Source organism: Hyaena hyaena, unplaced genomic scaffold (genome assembly GCF_003009895.1).
Source record: "Hyaena hyaena isolate Hyena2069 unplaced genomic scaffold, ASM300989v1 scaffold_397, whole genome shotgun sequence".
In the NCBI taxonomy this organism is placed as follows: domain Eukaryota; kingdom Metazoa; phylum Chordata; class Mammalia; order Carnivora; family Hyaenidae; genus Hyaena; species Hyaena hyaena.
This window is the reverse complement of record NW_024081028.1, coordinates 1084640-1105431: the sequence shown is the minus strand read 5'-3', so window position 1 is coordinate 1105431 and position 20792 is coordinate 1084640. Positions and strand designations below refer to the sequence as shown.

At 41.7% G+C, this 20792-nt stretch overlaps 1 protein-coding gene and 1 long non-coding RNA gene across 2 annotated transcripts in view; one reads left to right on the top strand and one right to left on the bottom strand.

Moving 5' to 3' along the window:
- AGO4 (argonaute RISC component 4) overlaps positions 1–12171 on the bottom strand; it is a 40138-nt gene extending 27967 nt beyond the window's left edge. Inside the window, exons 1-2 of the mRNA XM_039251685.1 lie at positions 11886–12171; positions 2442–2607 (exon numbers count right to left, since the gene is read on the bottom strand). Coding sequence (XP_039107616.1) covers positions 2442–2607; positions 11886–11904 — 185 coding nt within the window. The 5' untranslated portion in view covers positions 11905–12171. The remainder of the gene's footprint in view (positions 1–2441; positions 2608–11885) is intronic.
- A 1035-nt stretch (positions 12172–13206) lies between these two features.
- LOC120244903 lies at positions 13207–17337 on the top strand. The gene is made up of 2 exons (XR_005531663.1): positions 13207–13268; positions 15969–17337. It is a non-coding gene; the product is annotated as an uncharacterized LOC120244903 (long non-coding RNA).
- Positions 17338–20792: the final 3455 nt, after the last annotated feature.

The window sequence follows — 20792 nt, the reverse complement described above, 5'->3', positions numbered from 1 at the left end:
AAGGGTAATTTCTCATCTTATATTCTTAAATGATAACCATAGTTTTACAGTGAAGAGATATTTTCACCTCTGTTCTCACTTAATCTTTGCAACAATTTGGTGAGAAAAGTAGGCCAATGATTATTGTCTTCATAGTAAATAGAAAAAAATATCACTTCACAGTACATAGAAAAAAATCAGAATAGGCAAGTGATCTCACTGGTCACACAGTGAATAAGTAGCAGAGCTGCATGAACTTGGGCAAGTTATAAGAAACATATCTGTTTCTTTTCATTTGCAAAATTATGAGAATCATAATACCTACCTCAAAAGTTTGCTGTATTAAGTAAATAAATATACATAGAATATTTATCACAGTGCTTGTCACACAATAAGCCAACTTACTCTGGTGTGCTCATGGACAGGACTCCAAGGATCTTCCTCTCTTCTGAATTATCAGATTTGTCCTTTTTACTGGATTATTTCCTTCAGCATACAGATATGCTATAATTTCTCTCATCTTCAAAGAAATTAAACTTCCTTGACCTGACTTCCTCCCCATTTGAAAATCCCATTTTCTCTGTTCCCCTTTGTGTCAAAATCCCTTAAAGAAGTGGTCTCTAATTGCTCTTTCCCGGTCTGTCTTAAACCTTCTCCACTTCTCCACCAAAACTACTCATATCAAGGTCTCTAGTGGGCTCCACAATGCTAAATTCAGTGTTCCTTAAACATTAGATGATAAATTCTTCCAACTTAAAACACCTTCTTTCTTTGCCTCCTTGCTCTGCGCCGGTTTTCACCTATCCCAGTGGCCTCTCCATGCCAGCCTCTTGGCTAACTTCCTCATCTCCCTAATTTTTAAATATTGGGGTGCTTAGAGTCTTCTTTTCTCTTACAGTCTTTTTTTTTTTTTAATCTAACTACATTCACTTCCCATATAATCTTACCCAGCTCATGGCTTTACTACCAATATGCTGATGACCTTCAAATGTTTGTCACCAGCCTTGACCTCTCCCCTGAATCCAACTTCATCTATTCGACTTCCTACTCAACATCTCCACTAGGATGTCTACTAGACATCTCAGCCCTAACATGCCCCAAACAGGTCTCCTGATCTGCTAGCCCTGTTGACTTCTCCCATAGTTTTCCCATTCCAACAAATGGCAACTCCATCTTTCCACTTGCACAGGACAAAAACCCTGGGATCAGTCATGACTCATGTCTTCACTCATATCCCATGTTCAATCCAAAAACTTATTAAAAATATCTTAGTTGCTCACCCCACCCCAATTCTTTGTTATCTTTCCCTGTTTTATTTTTCCTCATAGCACTTATCACCAACTAACATATAGTATGTTTTGTTTCCTTATTCATTTATTTTTGGTCTTCTCCCCTATTAGAATATAAGCTCCTCAAGGGTAGAAACTTTTGCCTGTTTTGTTCATGTTGTATTCCCAGAGCATAGAACAATACCTGGTACACAGTAAGCACTCAATAAAATATTCGTTGAATGGATTAATGGTAGCCATTAATACCATTTCTATTACAGTTGATTTTGGTTATATAATAGCCAAACAATTATGGGCTTGCATGAGATTAAACTGTACCAGAAAGCCATATTATTATGTATAAAAAGAAAAAAATCCAGCAGCATAAAATATTGCACTCGACACCAAGCGCATTCTTAGAAAGCAAGGATCTTAACATGAAGGATTGCTTGAATATGATGGCATCAAAACAGAAAAAAGAAAAGTAGGTTTTCTTAGCATTTTAAAGATATCTACTATAGGACTATGTCTTCACACTTGGTAAATTCCTGCCATACAGACCAAAAGGCTTAAATCATCTCATCCAGACCCCTCTTGGGTAATGTTAGAATTAAACAGAATTTCTCTCTGAATTTACTTTTTTCAATACTCCAAGATGATTCTTCTGTCTTTACACTTACATTTGTCTCATGTCCAATATCAATACTTAATAATAAAATTAATTTTCAGATAGTTATTTTTTTAAGATTTTATTTTTAAGTAATCTCTATATCTAACGTCAGGATCAAACTTGGTCTTGACTCTTAATCTTGAACCCTGAGATCAAGAGTCGTATGCTCTACCAACTGTGCCAGCCAGATGCCCCTGAATTTTCAGATAGTTCTAATTTCCCATACATACTAACGCTTCACCTATCTTTATTTTATTATTTGAATTTCTGCTACCATTGGACAATGAGAGTGACTTTCTCCTTCATTTGGTAAGTATTTACTGATTGGACAATAATGTATCCACACTCTGCTAGATTCTGTGGAGTATAACCAAGTATGAGACAACAAAGCTGCTATCAAGAAACTTACCATCTTAGAGAAAAAAACAAAGCCTACATGTTGACGGAATTTAGAGAACAACATGATACATAATAAATAAATTATATACATTTAAATATAGAAATCTACTCTTTCTAAACCTTACCTGTTGACTCTACGAGGCCGTTTTTCTGGTTTAATATCCACATCATAGTGATACACATCTATTTTAGGAATCTGAACCTGAAAATGATTGGCTAACAGTCTAATTGGTTTTCCAACAGTTCCAAGGCCAGGACGACGAGGTGGCTGAAACAGGCTGGACGGAGGTCCTGGAGAGATTGAAAGACGTTTGATGTGCTATTTGGTCATAAAGGATAATATTCCCTTCACGATCATGATGATGATGATAATAATAGACATAATTATTGAGATATTATTATTCACTGAACATACTCTGACATAAAGAGTTTGTGGTATCTATTAGCCTCAGGTTTCTAGATTTCTAAATGTTTTGCCATGTTGCTATCATTTTGAATATGGGAGACATCAAAATTACATAGACAGTATGATGGACTCCTCTCAGATGTAGGCTACTATATAAAACCTCCTATGGACTTCAGTAGATCTATAGGTACACTTACAGAATTATGTGTATTTTTTTAAAAAGATTTTATTTTTAAGTAATCTCTGCACCCAATGTGGGGTTTGACTTTACAACCCTGAGATCAATAGTTGCATGCTCTATATTTGCACGTATAGGAGGATTAGGAGGAACTTAATGGAGGACCATGGGTGAGAAGGGGTAAAATACTGGGGGAGAGGGAGGGAGGCAAACCATGAGAGACTCTTGAATGCTGAGAACAAACTGAGGGCAGATGGAGTGGGGGGGGAAGGGGAAGGAGGGTGATGGGCATGGAGGAGGGCACTTGTGGGGATGAGCACTGGGTGTTATATGGAAACCAACTTGACAATAAACTATTAAAAAAAAAGAGTTGCATGCTCTACAGACTGAGTCAGCATTTTAAAATTATATGCATTTTAAAATAAAACCATCCCTAAACTCTAGGGACCGTCACCATGTTCAGGCTGGAGATGATCCATCCTCCACAAAAGCCTTTATTCTTATAGTTTCTATAGACAGGAGGAGATTAACAACAGCTACATTTATTAATTTACTTGGTAATTTAGATACTGAAACAATACTATGTTAGACTTTATAACCTAGTGTTTTTAGAATCTGGACAATGTTTAATTGCTTGATCATAATGTCTAATTTATTAATTTATTACATGTCAAAATACACTGAAGATTTAGGAAAAAGGGCAGGGGGTAGGGATATAGCTAAATATCCTACAATGCACAGAACAGCCCCTACAACAAAGAAGTATCCATCCAAAATATCAATAGTGCTGAGCGTGAGAAGCCCTGGTCTAGACACAGCAGTCAATCCAAATTATTCCATTGACAGTTTACAAAATATTCCACAAATAGAAAAGATTCTATAAGCTAAAGAAATTGCATATTTTCTTCCCTTCTCAAAAGTTTAATGTATATTATTGTATTAAATTCTCTAATGAGTTTTATAATAAATAACTTTAGTCATTTACCCAACTTATTTTTCCCCCAAACTCTCTCTCTCTCTGTTTTTAAAATCAAATATCTATCAATATTCAGGAGAGAAGGATTTGAAGAAACACAGACTGGGTAATATTTGTCTATAGAAAACCTTACTTCTTTTTGATGATAATGTCAAGTAGACACTGGCCTAAAAAATAAACATCTTTTCAGTTACAAATAGGTGTTGAGTAAAGTGGGCTATGATTACAATGGAAAATTACAACAGGTTGTTATTGCCAAGGCATTTTGCCAAGAACAAAGACAACTCACTAAGGAGAGAAAATTTTGAAGCAAGATGCAATTTTGGTTCAACATCACTTAGGAAAATCAAAGCAAACCTTTTAAAGAAATGTGTGTTGACAGATCTCCATATACCAAATTTTAAAGTATTGAAAATCTTCTCATAGGTTAAATTTATGGTTTATTCTTCCTCTAAATTCTACTCTTTCAAAACTCAGGTTAGTTGTGACTTCCTTTGGAAAGACCTTCTGGAAGGCTTCCAGACTGGAAGATGCATCCTTGGTGTACACAAGACCCTCTGTATAAGGGAGTACATAGCACAAGTACATAGAAAGAACGTGTTAAATTACTGTGTTGGCCATTGGACTGTAAATTCTTAGAAGAAATGGACCTCCAGTTCACTGTTTCTTCCTCAATATCTAACTTAGTAACTACAGCACATTGTAAGAATTCAATAAATGTTGAATTGAACAGTATAGGCATAGCTCATTTAATTGCACTTTATTGTGCTTTGCAGATACTGCGTCCTTCACAAATTGAAGGTTTGTGGCAACCCTGCACTGAACAAGGCTATTGGAGCTATTTTTCTAGCCACAGCACTTGATCACTTCATGTCTCTGTGTCACATTTTGGTCATTCTCACAACATTTGAAACTTTTTCATTATTATTATATTTGTTATGGTGATCTGTGATCAGTGATCGTTGAGTTGATATTGTAATGGTTTTGAGGTACCACAAACTTTACCCATATGCAACAGCAAAGTTAGTGCTCGCTTCGGCAGCACATATACTAAAAAATAAGATAGCAAAGTTAATCCATAAATGTGTTCTGACTGCTCCACTCACTGGCCATTCCCTTCTCTCATCCTGAGCTCCCCTATTCCCTGAGACAATACTGAAAGTAGACCAATTAATAACCCTACAATGGCCTCTAAGTGTTCAAGTGAAAGGAAGAGTCCCACATCTCTCACTTTCAATCAAAAGCTAGAAATGATTAAGCTAAGTGAGGAAGGCAGGTCAAAAGCCAAGATAGGCCGAAAGTAGGCCTCTGGTCAGTCAAGTAGGCCAGTCAGTCAAGTTGTGAATACAATGGAAAAGTTCCTGAAGGAAATTAAAAGTGCTGCTTCAGTGAACATGTGAATGTCAAGAAAGCAAAACAACCTTATTGCTTATACGGAGAATGTCTTAGTGGTCTGGATAGAAGATCAAAACAGGGATGCCTGGGTGGTTCAATCTATTAGGTGTCTGACTTCAGTTCAGGTCATGGTCTCACCATTTGTGAGATCAAGCCCCGTGTGGGGCTCTGCACTGACAGTGTGGAGCATGCTTGGGATCCTCTCTCTCTGCCCCTCCCCAACTATGTGCGCTCTCTCTCTTAAAATAAATAAATAAATAAACTTAAAAAAATATATATATATCAAAACAGACACAAAATTTCCTTAAGCCAAAGCCTAATCCAGAGCAAGGCCCTAACTCTATTCAATTCTGTGAAGGCTGAGAGAGGGGAGGAAGTTGCAGAAGAAAAGTCTGAAGCTAGGAGAGGTTGGTTCATGAGGTTTAAGGAACCAAACCATCTCCTTAACATAAATATGCAAGGTGATGCAACAAGTGCTGATGTAGAAGGTGCAGCAGGTTATCCAGAAGATCCAGCGAAGATTAAATAAAGATGGCTACAGATTTTCTGTGTAGATGAAACAGCCTTATACTGGAAAAAGATGCCATGTAGGACCTACATAGCTAGAGAGAATAAGTCAATACATGGCTTTGAAACTTCAAAGGACAGATGGATTCTTGTTAATGGCTAATGCAGCTGATGACTTTAAGTTGAAGCCAATGCTCATTTACCAATATAAAAATCCTAGGGCCCTTAAGAATGATAAGATAAGAACTACTCTGCCTCTGTTTCATTAATGAAACAACAAAGCCTGGATGACAACACATTTGTTTATAATGTGGTTTATTAAATATTTTAAGCCCACTGTTGAGATTTACTACTCAAACAAAAAGTTTTCTTCCAAAGATTACTGCTCATTGACAATGCACCTGATCACTAAGAGCTCTGACAGCCATATACAACAGGATTAATGCTGCTTTCATGCCTCCTAACACAACATCCTTTCTGCAGCCCATAAATCAAGGAGTAATTTTGACTTTCAAGATTTATTATTTGAGAAACACATTTTGTAAAGCCATGGTTGTCATAGATAGTGATTCCTCTAATAGATCTGGGCAAAGTAAATTGAAAACTCTCTGGAAAGGATTCACCATTCTCATGGGGTGCCTGGGTGGCTCAGTTGGTTGAGCATCGGACTTCGGCTCAGGTCATGATCTCACAGTTCGTGGGTTCAAGCCCCGTGTCGGGCTCTGTGCTGATAAATAGCTCAGAGCCTGAGCTTGTTTCAGATTATGTATCTCCCTCTCTCTCTGAACCTCCCCTGCTCATGCTGTCTGTCTGTCTGTCTCTCTCAGAAATGAATTTAAAAAAACATTAAAAAAAAAAAAAGGAAAGGATTTACCATTCTTGATCATGAAGAACATCCATGATTCATGGAAGTGGTCAAAAAATCAACACTAACAGGAGTTTGAAAGAAGTTGATTCTAACCCTCATGGATGACTCTGAGCAGTTTGAAGGCTTCAGTTGAAGGAAGTAGCTGCAGATGTGGTGGAAATAGCAAGAGAAATAGAATGAGAAGTGGTGATGTGGCTTATCCACAGATGTGGTTAAATTGCTACAATCTCATGAAAAAACTTGAATGGATGAGGAAGGGGTTGCTTCTACAGATGAACAAAGAGGGGAGCCTGGGTGGCTCGGTCAGTTAAGCATCGGACTCTTGATTTTGGCTCAGGTCATAATCTTGCAGTTTGTGAGTTTGAGCCTTGTGTAGGGCTCTGTGCTGACAGCCTGAGGCCAGCTTGGGATTCTCTTTCTCTCCCTCTCTCCCCCTGTCCCCGGCTCTTCTTTCTCTCTCAAAATAATAAAAAAATATTTTTAAAAACTAGATGAACAAAGAAAGTGATTTCTTGAGATGAAATCTACTCCTGGTGAAAGTGTTGTGAAGATTGTTGAAATTACAACAAAGGATTTAGAATATATGAATTTAGTTGATAAAGCAGTGGCGGGATTTGATAGACTCCAATTGGAAAGAAGTTCTATTATAGGTAAATTGCTATCAAACATCACTGCATGCTACAGAGAAATCATTTGTGAAGAGTCAATTCATGTGGCAAACTTCATCATTGTCTTATTTTAAGAAGTTGCCATAGCCACGCCTAACATCAGCAACATCACCCTTATCTGTCAGCAGCCATCAACATCAAGGCAAGACCTCGCACCAGCAAAAAGATAACGACTCACTGCAAGCTCAGATGATGGTTAGTACTTTATAGCAATAAAGTATTTTTTAATTAAGGCATGTACTTTTTTAAGACATAATGCTATTGCACACTTAGACTACAGTGTAGTGTAAACATGACTTTTATATGCACTGGGAAACCAAAAAAATCTTTTGACTTCCTTTATTGTGGTGGCCTGGAACTGAACCTGTAATATCTCCAAAGTATGCCTGTACCAATCACCTTTGTAGCAGCTCTAGATAGAAACCAAACAGAAACCCAGTCATTCCTAAAACACAGGAATTGACTATTATTTTTCATTAAAGCAACATATACAGTACATAATTTATACTAAAAATATTGCTTGGAGTTGAGTTCCACTTCTGGCATAGAAGGAAAATACTCTAGGGCACCTGGGTGGCTCAATTAGTTAAGCATCTCACTTAGGCTCAGGTCATGATCTCACGATTCGTAAGTTCAAGCCCTGCCAGCTGTGCTGGCAGCTCAGAGCCTGGAACCTGCTTCAGATTCTGTGTCTCCCTCTCTCTCTGCTCCTCCTCTTCTCATGCCTTCTCTCTCTCTCTGTCTCTCTCTCTCAAAAATAAATAAAAATAGGGGCGCCTGGGTGGCTTAGTCGGTTAAGCATCCGACTTTCGCTTAGGTCATGATCTCGCGGTTCGTGGGTTCGGTCCCCGCATCCGGCTCTGTGCTGACTGCCCGCTCAGAGCCTGGAGCCTGCTTCAGTCTGTGACTCCCTCTCTCTCTGACCCTCCCCTGTTCACGCTGTCTCTCTCTCTCTCTCCTGGAAATAAATAAAACATTTTAAAAAATAGTCTATAAATAAATAAATAAATAAATAAAGTTTTTTAAAAAAAGAAGGGATATACTCTAGGTGTGGTAAGACATTTAAAAACAAGGTAAGAGATAAATAATAAATAATAAACAACAATAGTCATACTGAATTAACCCAATGAAATCACGGACAAGTCAGCCCTGCATATTCCAAGGTACATCTAGGCAATCATTGTATTATAAATCCAGCTTTATGACAGAAATTCAGAAACAGAATTTTGGAGCAAATGACTTGCCCAAGGACATGTGACTTTGATTTTTAAATTGTGACTAGAATTTAGGTTTCCTAATTCCCAGTCCAGCATTTTTTCTTCCTCAATGTACTTCACAATCCTGTGGTAGCTATACCTCTCTGAAACACTTGGTACCAAAAGAGACAAAGGCAGAGGAAATGAAAGAAGTGGGGTTAATGGAGAAAGACAGATAGTGTGTTCCTTTCATTGGTAAGAGAGAAAAGCTAGGAGGTGAGTGGTCATTTCTTTGAATCAGCTTAGGAGATTTATTTAGAAAACTGTAATCTAAAATTTCCAAAAGCTGATTTCTTTAAATTTAGCAAACTAGTTACAAAGAGAATAAAGCACGGTGGCTACGGCAAAACCAAATTGTGTAGGTTTCAATCCTGGTTTTACCACTCCCTAATTGCATTGGGCCAGTTTTTTAGTTACTGTGTGCCTCAGTTTCTTCATCTATAAAATATGGGAAGTGTGGTAATAATAGCATCTATTTCATTAAGCAATTGTGAGGATCCTATCAGATAATGTATACATAAGGCTTAACACTGTACCTAAGAATAGTAAGTGCTCAATAAGTGTTAGCTGTTATGATTGTACTTGAATAACTGCTATAGTCAGTGCTCAAAGGTCCCTGGGCTTTATAATGGGAGTATCTCCAAAGTTTGGTGAGAAAGTCAGAAAATTACATCTTCTGAAAAAGAAACAAATATTACTCGACACAGATTAGATGAAGTCAGCCTTAAATGAAGAAGAGGGCAGGGCACCTGCCCTGTGGGTTAGTGGGTTAAGTGTCGGACTTCAACTCAGGTCATGATCTCACAGTCGGAGGGTTTGAGCCTCATGTCGGGCTCTGTGCTGACAGCTCAGAGCCTAGAGCCTGCTTTGGATTCTGTGTCTCCCTCTCTCTCTAACCCTCTTCTGCTCACTCTGTCTCTCTTTCTCTCTCAAAAATTGATAAACATTAAATTTTTTTTTTTAAAATGAAGAAGAAGAGAGCAATAGACTAGAAGTCGGATGACCCAGACTCATCGGCATTTCACCTCTCAGCCTTAAGACCTTGATGAAGTCACTTAAGCTCTCTGAATCTCTTTACTCATCTGTAAAATGGGGCTAATGCCTGCCTCTCCTACCTCTCAGAGGATCAAAAATGAGCAAAGAGATTATGAAAGCAGCTTCCAAACTGTAAAGCACTGTAAAAATAAACATTATTATTATAGCCAAAATAAATGGTAATCTGACTGAATATATTTCTAAGTTATTATTGCCAGAAACCAAAATGGGGTCAAGGGAGAGCACAGTAAGATTAAGAATGCTTCAGTGATTTTCAAGTGAGGAGGGCAGAAAGCACTAGACTGGGGTGTTTCAACAACTCTGAAATGCTTCTCTTGGTCCTAAAAGAGCCTGGATAAAATATCCCACAAGACTATCAACTCCCTTTGCTCCAATTCTATGCTCAGCAAGCAGCTTATTATTAATTGGGTTTCCAAGATACTGTGACACCAGAAAAGGAGTGTGCTAGACAGCAGACAAGAAAATATTCCAGTCAATAGGAAAGATCTAAGTGACATTTTAATGTATTCATTTTTATCTTTAAAATGTGATTGTTGAGAACTTTCCACAATCCTGAGTGAACTAGGTCTTCAAATCTGCAAAAGCTAAAACCAAGCAAAGAAACAAAGTCCCTAGACCATTCCTAACTCTACTGGGTTGATCTTTTCCATGAAATTCAGTTTGTACACAGTTACATAGTCTCTTCCAGCATCAGCTCATAAAATGCAACAGTTGTTTCAATTATGAATTACTAACCTGGAGGGAAGAAGAAACATTTGTGGAATATCTACAATGCATTAGTCTCCACAATAAGATTGCTCACATACATTATCTCATTTCATTCTCACAACAATCTTGCAGCACATAATTATTATTACCCTCATTTTATAGATGAGGAAATGAAAGTTCAAAGGAATTAAGTATTTTGCCCAAGGTTATACAACTATTAAGTTACTAGATTGGATTTGAACAGAAGTCTGTTACATTTCTAAAGACATGATCATGCTTTTAGCCCGGGGACATAGCTGAAGGAACCCAGCGTAATACTCAGATTGAGGTTTATCAAAATAATATTAATGCCACAAAACCAATTTATTTTTAAAAGGCATATGAAATTTGATTATGGGGGCCTTTAAAAAAATACTGTAAGCAGCCAATTAAGGTAGGGGTTAGTCATTCAGCTATGTAAACAGGTTCTAAGTAAACAAACCTGCCAAGTTTCCAAACTCAAAAGGCAAAGTGAATTTTCTATGCACTAAAAAAAATGAAATTGCCTACAATTAAATCTACTATGTAGATAGGGTTTGATATTAAAATGAATTCTATCACAGCCTCTAAACCCTGCCCTACTTATCCGCGGCATTAGAAACCTGTTGTCGCTTGAGGTGGGAGCACCAGGTTCCCAGTCTGCGGCACATTTGTTAGAACCTGGAACGGTTCCTTCAGTTTGGGCCAACTGGGGGAGATAAACTGAGGTCATTCATCAAGATGGGGAATTACAGTTTCCAAAGCACTTTCCCCTTCATTTGAGCCTCACAACCACCTATAACCCGGTTAGAAGAGAACTCAGGGCACTAAAGCTTATGCTAGAACGGGCTCGCTGGTAACTCGCCTGTCACTAAAATGCTAGCCCTGATCACTCCGGGACTGTCGCACAGAGTAACAGAGGCATAAGACCATATTTCCCAAGACTTCAGAGCCTAGGAGAAAGGGAGGGTACTTTGCCCCTTGGCCTTTCGGGGTCATAAGAAGTGTTTGGGCGAAGTTCTTCTTCCTTGTCTGAGGGCTCTGGACTGTCTACCAGGGCAAACAAACCCACGGGTGTGGCCCCATGCTAAGAATACCCCTGGCAGTTCAAGGGGGTCCCTCCCGGTCCAGTTCAGGCCAGGCCTCAGCTGAGCACCTGGCACAGATCATTCCTTCTGAGGCCCAAACTGGACTGCCTCAACCCTGGAGCGCAGACCACTCCCACGAGGTTGGGTTAGGTCTCCACTCTACCTGGGGACCCGGATATCCATCCTGGGCCTGCCTGCCTCCCTTAGACCTCGAGAGCTGGCTCGTCTCTCCAGGCTGGGGCGCGGCCTCCGCCCCCCGAGGCCCGGGTCAGCTCCCTCTGCCTTGTGCTGTGGGGCACGGATCCCCTGCCCCCACGCCTGACGGCCCGAACCCAGGTAAGCAAGGGCCGATGGGGGACACGCGGAGCGACGGGCCCTCCCACCCGTCCGTCCGCCCACCAGTCCCGGGGCCGCGACCCGACCCCGGCCCGAGCGCGCTCCTCACCGGGTCCCAGCGCCTCCATGGCGGCGGCGGGGGCCGCCTCGGCCCGGTCCCCGGCGCCTCCCGCTCCGGGCCCCGCCGCCGCCGCCGCCGCCGCGTAACGCTTGATCTCCGGAATATTGGCGCTGGGGGGGCGCCGCGGAGGCGCGGGCGCTGGGCAGGGGGCGGCGGCGGCGCCCGGCCCGGGGACAGGGACCCGGCTCCCGCGGCTCTTCCTGCCTCAGCGACAACAAAAACAATCCCCGCCGCCGCCGCCGCCGCTGCCAGCGGGAGCGGGAGCGGGAGCGGGAGCCAACGCGCGCGCCCGGCGGGCGGGGAGGGGGCGCGGGGCGCGCGCGGCCCAGGGTCCGGGCTCGCGGAGGGGGCGTGCGCGGCCCCGGGCGCCGGGTCCAGCGAGCCCGGCGGGGGGGGCGGGAACGGGGGGGGCGGGGGCGGGCGCGCGCCCGGAGGGGGCAGTGCCCCGAGGACGTGTCGGATGCGCGCGCGCCCGCCCGCACTGCCCTGTAGTCCACGCTGCCAGGCGGGCAAAAGGCTGTGGGGGGCTTCGCGCGGTGGTCCCAGAGCCACCCGGCAAACAGTGCCCCGCAAAAGACCGGGATCCCAGAGCCCGCGGATACACAGACACAGTTCTCCACTTCTGTGGGTGGAAAGTGTCCTATGAGTCACGCCAGGCACCTCTACTCCTTCCTCTCCCCTCGGACCCCTTCTCTCTCCTCTGTCTCCTCTTTCTCCACCGTCCTGGGACAGAGAACACCACCAGGGTCAACACAGATGCAGTACTTTTCCTCCACTGCTTCATCCTAATCTCACTCCCGGTTGCCCTTCCCTCCCCATGCAGCCCGAAAGCACCCGGGAATGGGCCACGATGCATGATGCATTCTCATTCACCACAAGCACCTCTGGTCAGCAAGTCACCAGTCACTTCAGAAAGGCAAGTCTTGCTTTCTCCGTTGATTTCCTCTTAGCAGCCAAGAGCCAAAGGAGCTACACCGAGTCCGGGGCAACATGGCCAGCCCGGCAGGACCAGCGCCTTTGGGGCCTTTAGCTGGAACTTGGAGTTTGAGAGCACAGCACTACAGGCCAAGAAGCAGTTTCTCGGGGCGCCTGGGTGGCTTAGTCGGTTAAGCGTCCGACTTTCGCTTAGGTCATGATCTCGCGGTTCGTGGGTTCGAGCCCCGCGTCGGGCTCTGTGCTGACTGCCAGCTCAGAGCCTGGAGCCTATTTCAGAGTCTGTATCTTCCTCTCTCTCTGACCCTCCCCTGCTCATGCTGTCTCTCTCTCTCTCTCTCTCTTAGAAATAAATTAAAAAAAATATTTAAAAAAAAAGCAGTTTCTCGTCAGCGGAATGAGGGAGCCTTCTGCTCGCCTGGTAAAGAGATGCAACACGTATGTGCCGTCTTAGCTTGCTAGGGCTGCCATCACAAAATACCACAGACTGAGTGGTTTAAACAACAGAAATTAATTTTCTCCCAGTTGTGGAGGCTGGACATCCAGGATCAAGGGTTGGTTTCTTCTGAGATCTCTTTTCTTGCTTGTTGGACAAGCCTTTTCTCGTTGTCTTCACATGAAGACGTGTCTATGTCAAAATGCCTTCTTACTATAAGGGCACCAGTTGTGCTGGATAAGGGTCCAATTTAAAGACTTCGTTTTAACTTAATTACCACTTTAGAGACCTTTTCTCCAAATAGTCACATTCTGAGACAGTGGGGGCAAGGATTTCAACATATGAATTTTGAGGGGAACTTGAGTCAGCCCATAACATGTAAAATGAGATATTCATCTGAGCACCTACCATGTGCACCCAGACAACCAGGTAATCATTGCATGTAATGATTAAAAATGTTAGGGGCACACCATGGCCAGGCACTGTATTATGGACTTCACGTATCATTTAATCTTCACAACCACCTTTAAAGTAGGTATTTTTAAGGAAGGTAGTTGTACAGATGAGGAAACTGAAGCTCAGGGAAGCTAAGGAAGTCAGTCTCTGCGTTATATGATGTGGTAGTGATGGATGGAAAAATTGGAATTCTAAATTCTGCATTCCAGCTCTAGCTGGTTCCATTCCTGACAGGCTGTGGAAGTGGGACTTTACAATAGCTGAATAGCTGATAGTGTACGCATTCCAGTTTCTTTCCATAGCATCATGCTACCTCTCTGCTAAACCAGATATTAAATGGAAACAATAATAGGGGACAGCAAGTTTGAAAAGGAGGAAGTATTCACTAAATGAGCAGCCTGGTTTGCAGCTAAGAGAGTAAGAAAAGCCGACTAGAGGTCAATCTTTGAGTTAAAGCTAATAGCCACCTCCCTTCTCCACTCCAGGCTAAATTCATCCCACAGTTTAAACAGTGGTGGTGGCTTCCAGCTTGAGTTGAAGCTGACTTTCCCTCTTGCACTTCCTAACAAATTTCCCCCACATTCTATTTGGTACCCTGAGCAAAGACAATATAGCTTGTTTCCTGTACCGAAAATAGCCTTAGAAACCTAAGTATGAAATGTATTGACCCTGTAGTTTTGGTTGGAACTGCAGAACCTCAATCCCTGTGTCTCAGTCTGTCATTCTTGACCACTCTGATCATCTACATTCTCATTTTCAAAGTCACTCTAGCACCCACTGGCCCCTTTCCCAAGACCCTTCTGACTGAGCCCTCCCACACCAAAGGCCTGTAGTCAGTAACTCCCCTGAGCCTTGGCCTGTTCAGCAAGCCCTTCCTCCACTTCCTGCTGTGGCTGAGAAGAAGCCAGGCCCCAAAATACCACTTCCCTCTCAGCTCTTTCTGATGGTGGTTGCTCATTCTCCCGCACCTCACACAGGACACGGTGGGGGGTGGGTAGAGAATTAGTAATATATTTGCCCCCATTACCCCAAACCTTGAATTCTCATTCTTATATTAAAACCACTTGCGGGGCACCTGGGTGGCTCAGTCAGTTAAGTGTCTGACTCTTGATTTTGGCTCAGGTCATGGTCTCACGGTTCAAGGGATCGTGTCGGGCTTCAGATTCTCTCTCTCTCTCTCTCTCTCTCAATAAGTAAAATAGTAAATAAATAAATATTTTAAAAACAAAACAAAGAAACTTGCCATCTGGCCTAACCACCACAGGCTCTCCCTTGGTGGTATAATTAATTGAGCCGCTGGTCTTATGTTCAGTCCAGGCTTAGCTCCCATTATTATAAATCCTTGAAGTCAGGGCTTATGCCTTATTTGGGTATTCATGTTTGTGTTTCTGTTGCCTAACACATTATCTGGCACCAAGTGCCTGCTCAGGGAAATTTATGGGGTGAATGAATGAATGACCAAGTAATGTATAAACATCAGGAACTAGAAATTCCAATGGAGGGGCCTCGATGAAAAACTCTGAGTGACCTTCCAGCTTCTTCAGAGCACAGATTTTCAAATCTGATGACTCTGAGTTCAAATCTCAGTTCAACAACATACTAGCTCCAAGTACCTGGGACAAGTCCCGTCACCTACTGCTAAAGGAGTCAGTAAGGAGGAAGTTAAATCATATATGTGCATGTTCCTGTGTGTCTGGCACAGAGTAAGTACCCAGTAGTCACCAATGTTTTCCTCCCTTCCCTCCTTCCCTAGCGCCCAACCCCTGCTCAGCTAAAAGCTGCTTCTCTGCCACTCTCTTGCTATCCTTTGAGAGACAGAGAACCCAAGATCTCAGCTCAGTCCAATAGAGGGGAGCAGAACTGTCAGGGACTGATAGTATGTTAACACATCCTGTATGTGAGCCCCCAGAGGACAGGGACTTGGCTCACCCATCCGGGGGTGAGAGCCAGAACACACTCACTCAAGGCTTATGAATGGGACCAAACCTCTCAAATGTGTCAATGCTCCCCTGAGACCACATAGAGCCAGAGGGAGCCTCCCTAGTGGACACTGTACCAGAAGGCAGGACCCCAGCCCACAGTGCTGTTTCTGACACTCCAACCCTTGTCTGGGCCCCTGCTCGCTTTTGATGTTTTGATTCCTGGCTTTCCTCGCAGAAACATTCGGCAAGTCTGGAACTTAGAAGTTGGGGAGGAGCTTCTTGGCAATTGATCAAGGGCTTTCACTCTTTTTTTTTTTTTTTAAGCTGGGGAACCCCTTATTCAAACAAAAATCTCAAGTGGGACTGAAGTGGAGCCACTTGGCTGAGGAGGAGAGGACCCTGCACCGGACACTGCTTGCCAAGAGACACCACCTGGCATCCAAATGGAATTTCTGCCCACCTGCTCCTACTCCACTGGCAGCCTTTTGCATTTTTTTTTTACTGGGATAAAATTCGCATACTATAAAATTTGCCATATTACAGTGTAAATTTCAGTGGTTTTTAGTGTATTCACAAGGTTGTGCAATCATCCCCACTAATTCCAGCACATTTTCATCATCCAAAAAGAAACCCTGTATCTGTTAGGAGTCACTCCCCCTTCCTTCCTCTTCTCAGCCCCTGGAAACCACTAATTTACTTCCTGTCTATGTATTTACCTGTTCTGGACATTGCATATAAATGGAACCACACAATATGTGCGTTTTTGAATCTAGTTTCTTTCACATACCATAGTGTTTTCAAGGTTTATCCATGTATCAGTACTTCATTGCTTTTAAGGCAAACCTGTATTTCAAAGAACCTTTCTCTGCAGCAGATTTTGCACAATTACACTTGAAAATTGGCAGCTCAACTTTTTTGTTAGCTTTTTTGGCAGCTCAATAGGAAAGTTCAACTTTTTTCCCCCACATAAACTGCTCGCTTATTAGCATCGGTACTGCAGCATAACAGCTTCCAAGAGATATGCTGAGCTGCACGGATGTGGCAGAATGAGGCAAGGCTCAGGTGCATGGATGGTGGGCTGTTTCTTCCACCTTTTCTTGTAGCAGTCCCACTTGGCTGAGAAGCCCTGGATCGGGCTGACCTTCATGCTGAGCATCCGAAAACAACATTTTAAGCATGGTCGTACTGGAAATTTTGGCAAGACTTTTACTCAGTACCTAGATGTGTATAAATGTACATAAGACAAACCTAGTAAGCATGACCTGGGGAAATGGTCAGAAGTTGTATTGTGTTTTTGGCCTTGAGAGTAACAAGCGACTAGAATCTGCCATGGCAGCAGGCTTTAAAAAGACCCTTAAAAAGACACCGTCTCGACTGTGGTGTAGCACCAGCCAGTTCTCTGTACATTTGCTAGCTTGTAGTTTTCTAAGACTGAGTAAACTTCTTATTTTTAGAAAGTGGAGGTCAGGTTTGTAACTTTCCTTGTACTTAATTGGGTAATGGTCTTTTCCACAAACCACTATCTACTTTGTGAACTGTTAGTCATCTTTTATTTGGTAAATTATGAAGTGGTATAAATTTGTACAGTTCATGTATATTGATTGTGGCAAAGTTGGAAAGATTTCTGTATTTTGGATGGGAAATTTTTCTTCTCTTTATAATAAATTGTTTCTTATCTTGGCATTAAAAAATACTTCACTGCTTTTAAAGCTGATTAATATTCCATTGTATGTATGCACCGTATTTTGTCGATCCATTCATCAGTTGATGGACATTTGGATTGTTTTCATTTTTTGGCTATAATAATGCTTCTGTGAACACCTGTTACAAGTTCTTATATGGATACATATAAGTTTTGTGTAAATATGTAAGTTTTCAATTCTTCTGGGAGTAGAATTGCTGGGTTATATGGTAACTGTATATTTAACTATTTGAGGAAATGTTTTCCACAGTGGCTACACTATTTTCTATTCCCATCAGCAATAAGTGAGGGCTCTAATTTCTCCACATTCTTGCCAATATTTGTTATTTTCATATTTAAAAAATTATACATATCCTTGTGGGTAGAAAGTGGTATCTCATTGTGTATTTGGTTTGCATTTCCCTAAGGGGTGATGGCATTGAGCATCTACTTATGTGTTTATTGGCCATTTGTATAACTTCTTTGGAGAAATGTTAATTCAAATCTTCTGTCCTTTTTATTTATTTTTATTTTTAAAATTTTTTTTAAAAATGTTTTTATTTATTTCTAGGAGAGAGAGAGACAGCGTGAGCAGGGGAGGATCAGAGAGAGAGGGAGTCACAGACTGAAACAGGCTCCAGGCTCTGAGCTGGCAGTCAGCACAGAGCCCGACGCGGGGCTCGAACCCACGAACCACGAGATCATGACCTAAGCGAAAGTCGGACGCTTAACCGACTAAGCCACCCAGGCGCCCCTATTTTTAAAATTTTTTATAATTTATTTATTTTTGAGACAGAGAGAGGCAGAGCATGAGTGGGGGAGGGGCTGAGAGAGAGGGAGACACAGAATCCGAAGCAGTCTCCAGGCTCTGAGTTATCAGCTCAGAGCCTGATGTGGGTCTGGAATCCCCAAACTGCAACACCATAACCCCAGCTGAAGTTGGGCGCTCAACTGACTGAGCCATCCAGGCACCCCAAAAATTGTTAATCTAAAAAAGACTTTTCTAATGCCTAGACTTATCCAAAGGGAGGGTTTTTCAGGAAGTAGTGAGCTCCAGGCTCTGAGAGTATTGAAGCAAGTTTTAAATGATGAAAAGTTAAGATCAGATGACTTTTGTGTTTCTTTAGAGTCTATTAAGTTACTATGAAAATTTCATTGACTTATACGTTACTGAGGTTTTTTTTAAGCTTCCTTATTTATTTATTTTGAGAGAGAGAGAAAGCATGAGTCTGGGGAAGCACAGAGAGAGAGGGGGAGAAAGAGAATCCAAAGCAGGCTCTGTACTGTCAGTGCAGAGACCGATGCAGGGCTCAAACTCATGAACTATGAGATCATGACCTGAGCTGAAGTTGGACACTTAACTGACTCAGCCACCCAAGTGCCCCAACTTACATGTTACTGAGTTTTTCAGCAACTATTTATTATTTGCCACGTGCCAAACCCTAGGTAGGCTAGGTAATGGGGACACAAGGATGAGCCAGAATGGCGGGGTTCCTCTCCTCATGCAGCTCATAGTCTAGAAGTGAGACTAACAATAAAAAGAAAATAAACCAAAAGAATAAGATAATTACAAATCATTAAGAGAGTTTTAGAATAAATAAAGAAAATGAGATAGAGTACCTAGGGGGGGATCATTTTAGAGAAAGGAGGAAATGATAGCCTCTCTGATATAGTGACATTTGAGCTGAGAACTTGTGGATTTAAAACATGGCCACAAATGCTTTGACCTTTCACCCATTAAGAGGTGGAGTCTGTGTCCCCTCCCTTTGAATATTAGTGGGCTTGTGACCACTTTGACCAACAGAGAATTGCAGAATTGATGCTATGTGGCTTCCATAGTTAGGTCATAAGAGGTCATGCAGTTTGTACCTTGAGCTGCTATACAAGAAGTCTGACTACCCTGAGGCCATCATGTTGGAGAGGCCATGTGTAGGTGTTCCAGTTGACTGTCCCAGCTAACACCAGCTTTCCAGCTATTTCTGCTGAAGTGCCAGACATATAAGTAAAAAAGCCTCCAGATGATTCCAGCTACTAGCCATTTGAGTCACTCCTATCTATTTGAGTCTTGATAGATGAGGCTCCAGATGTTACAGAATAGAGACAGCTATTTCCACTATTATATCTTTTTTCATAAAATAAATTTTGTGTCCAATGTGGGGCTTGAACTCATGACTCTGAGATCAAGAGTTGCATGCTATACTGACTGAGCCAGCCAGGGGCCCTCCACTATTATTTTTCTGAATTCTTGACCCACAGAATTCATGAGCATAATAAAATGGTTGTCTTTTTTTTTTTTTAATTGGGATAGAATTGACATAGAACATTATATTCGTTTTAGGTTTACAACATGCTTTTAATATTTGTGTATATTGTGGGGCACCTAGGTGTCTCAGTCAATTAAGCATCCGACTTTGGCTTAGGTCATGATCTCATGGTTCATGGTTTGAGCCCCACATTGAGTTCTGTGCTGACAGCTCAGAGCCTGGAGCCTGTTTCAGATTCTGTGTCTCCCTCTCTCTCTGCCCCTCCCCAACTTGTGCTCTGTCTCTGTCTCAAAAATAAATAAAACAAAAAAAAATTTTTTTAAATATTTGTATATATTGCAAAATAATCACCACAATAAGTCTAGTTAAAATCTATGGCCACACATTGTTACAATTTTTTTTTCTTGTGGTGAGAACTTTTAAGATCTACTGTCTTAACAACTTTCAAATATGCAGTATAATGTTATTTGTTATTTATTTGTTTGTTTTATTTGAGAGAGAGCACATGCATACAAGCAGAGAGAGAGAGAGAGAGAGAGAGAGAGAATCTTAAGCAGGCTCCATGATCTCATGACCCTGGGATCATGACCTGAGCCGAAATCAAGAGTCAGACATTCAACTGACTGAGCCACCCAGGTGCCCCTAAATACACAGTATAATATTATTAACTGTAATCGCCATGCTGTACACTATATCCTCAGGAATTATTTATTTTATAAATGGAAGTTTGATCCTTTTGACCCCCTTTACCCATTTCACACTCCTCTCCCAACTCTTGCCTCTGGCAAACACCAGTATATCTATTCTCTGTATCTAGAGTTTCTTGTTTTTGTCTGTCTGTTTTAGATTGCACATATAAGTGAAATCATACAGTATTTGTTTTTCTGACTTATTTCACTTAGCATAATGTACTCAAGGTCCATCTATGTTATCGCAAATAGCAAGATTTTTATGGGCTGAATAATATTCCACTCTATATATATACAACACATTTTCTTTATTCATTCATCCATCAGTGGACACTTAGATTGCTTCCATGTCTTGATGATGGTAAATAGTGCTGCAATGAATGTTAGGTATCTGTGCATATATCTTTTTGAGTTAGCATTTCATTTCCTTCAGGTAAATATCCAAAAGTGGGTTTGCTGGATCATATGATTCTTCTATTTTTAATTTGTTGAGGAACCTCGTTACTGGTTTCCA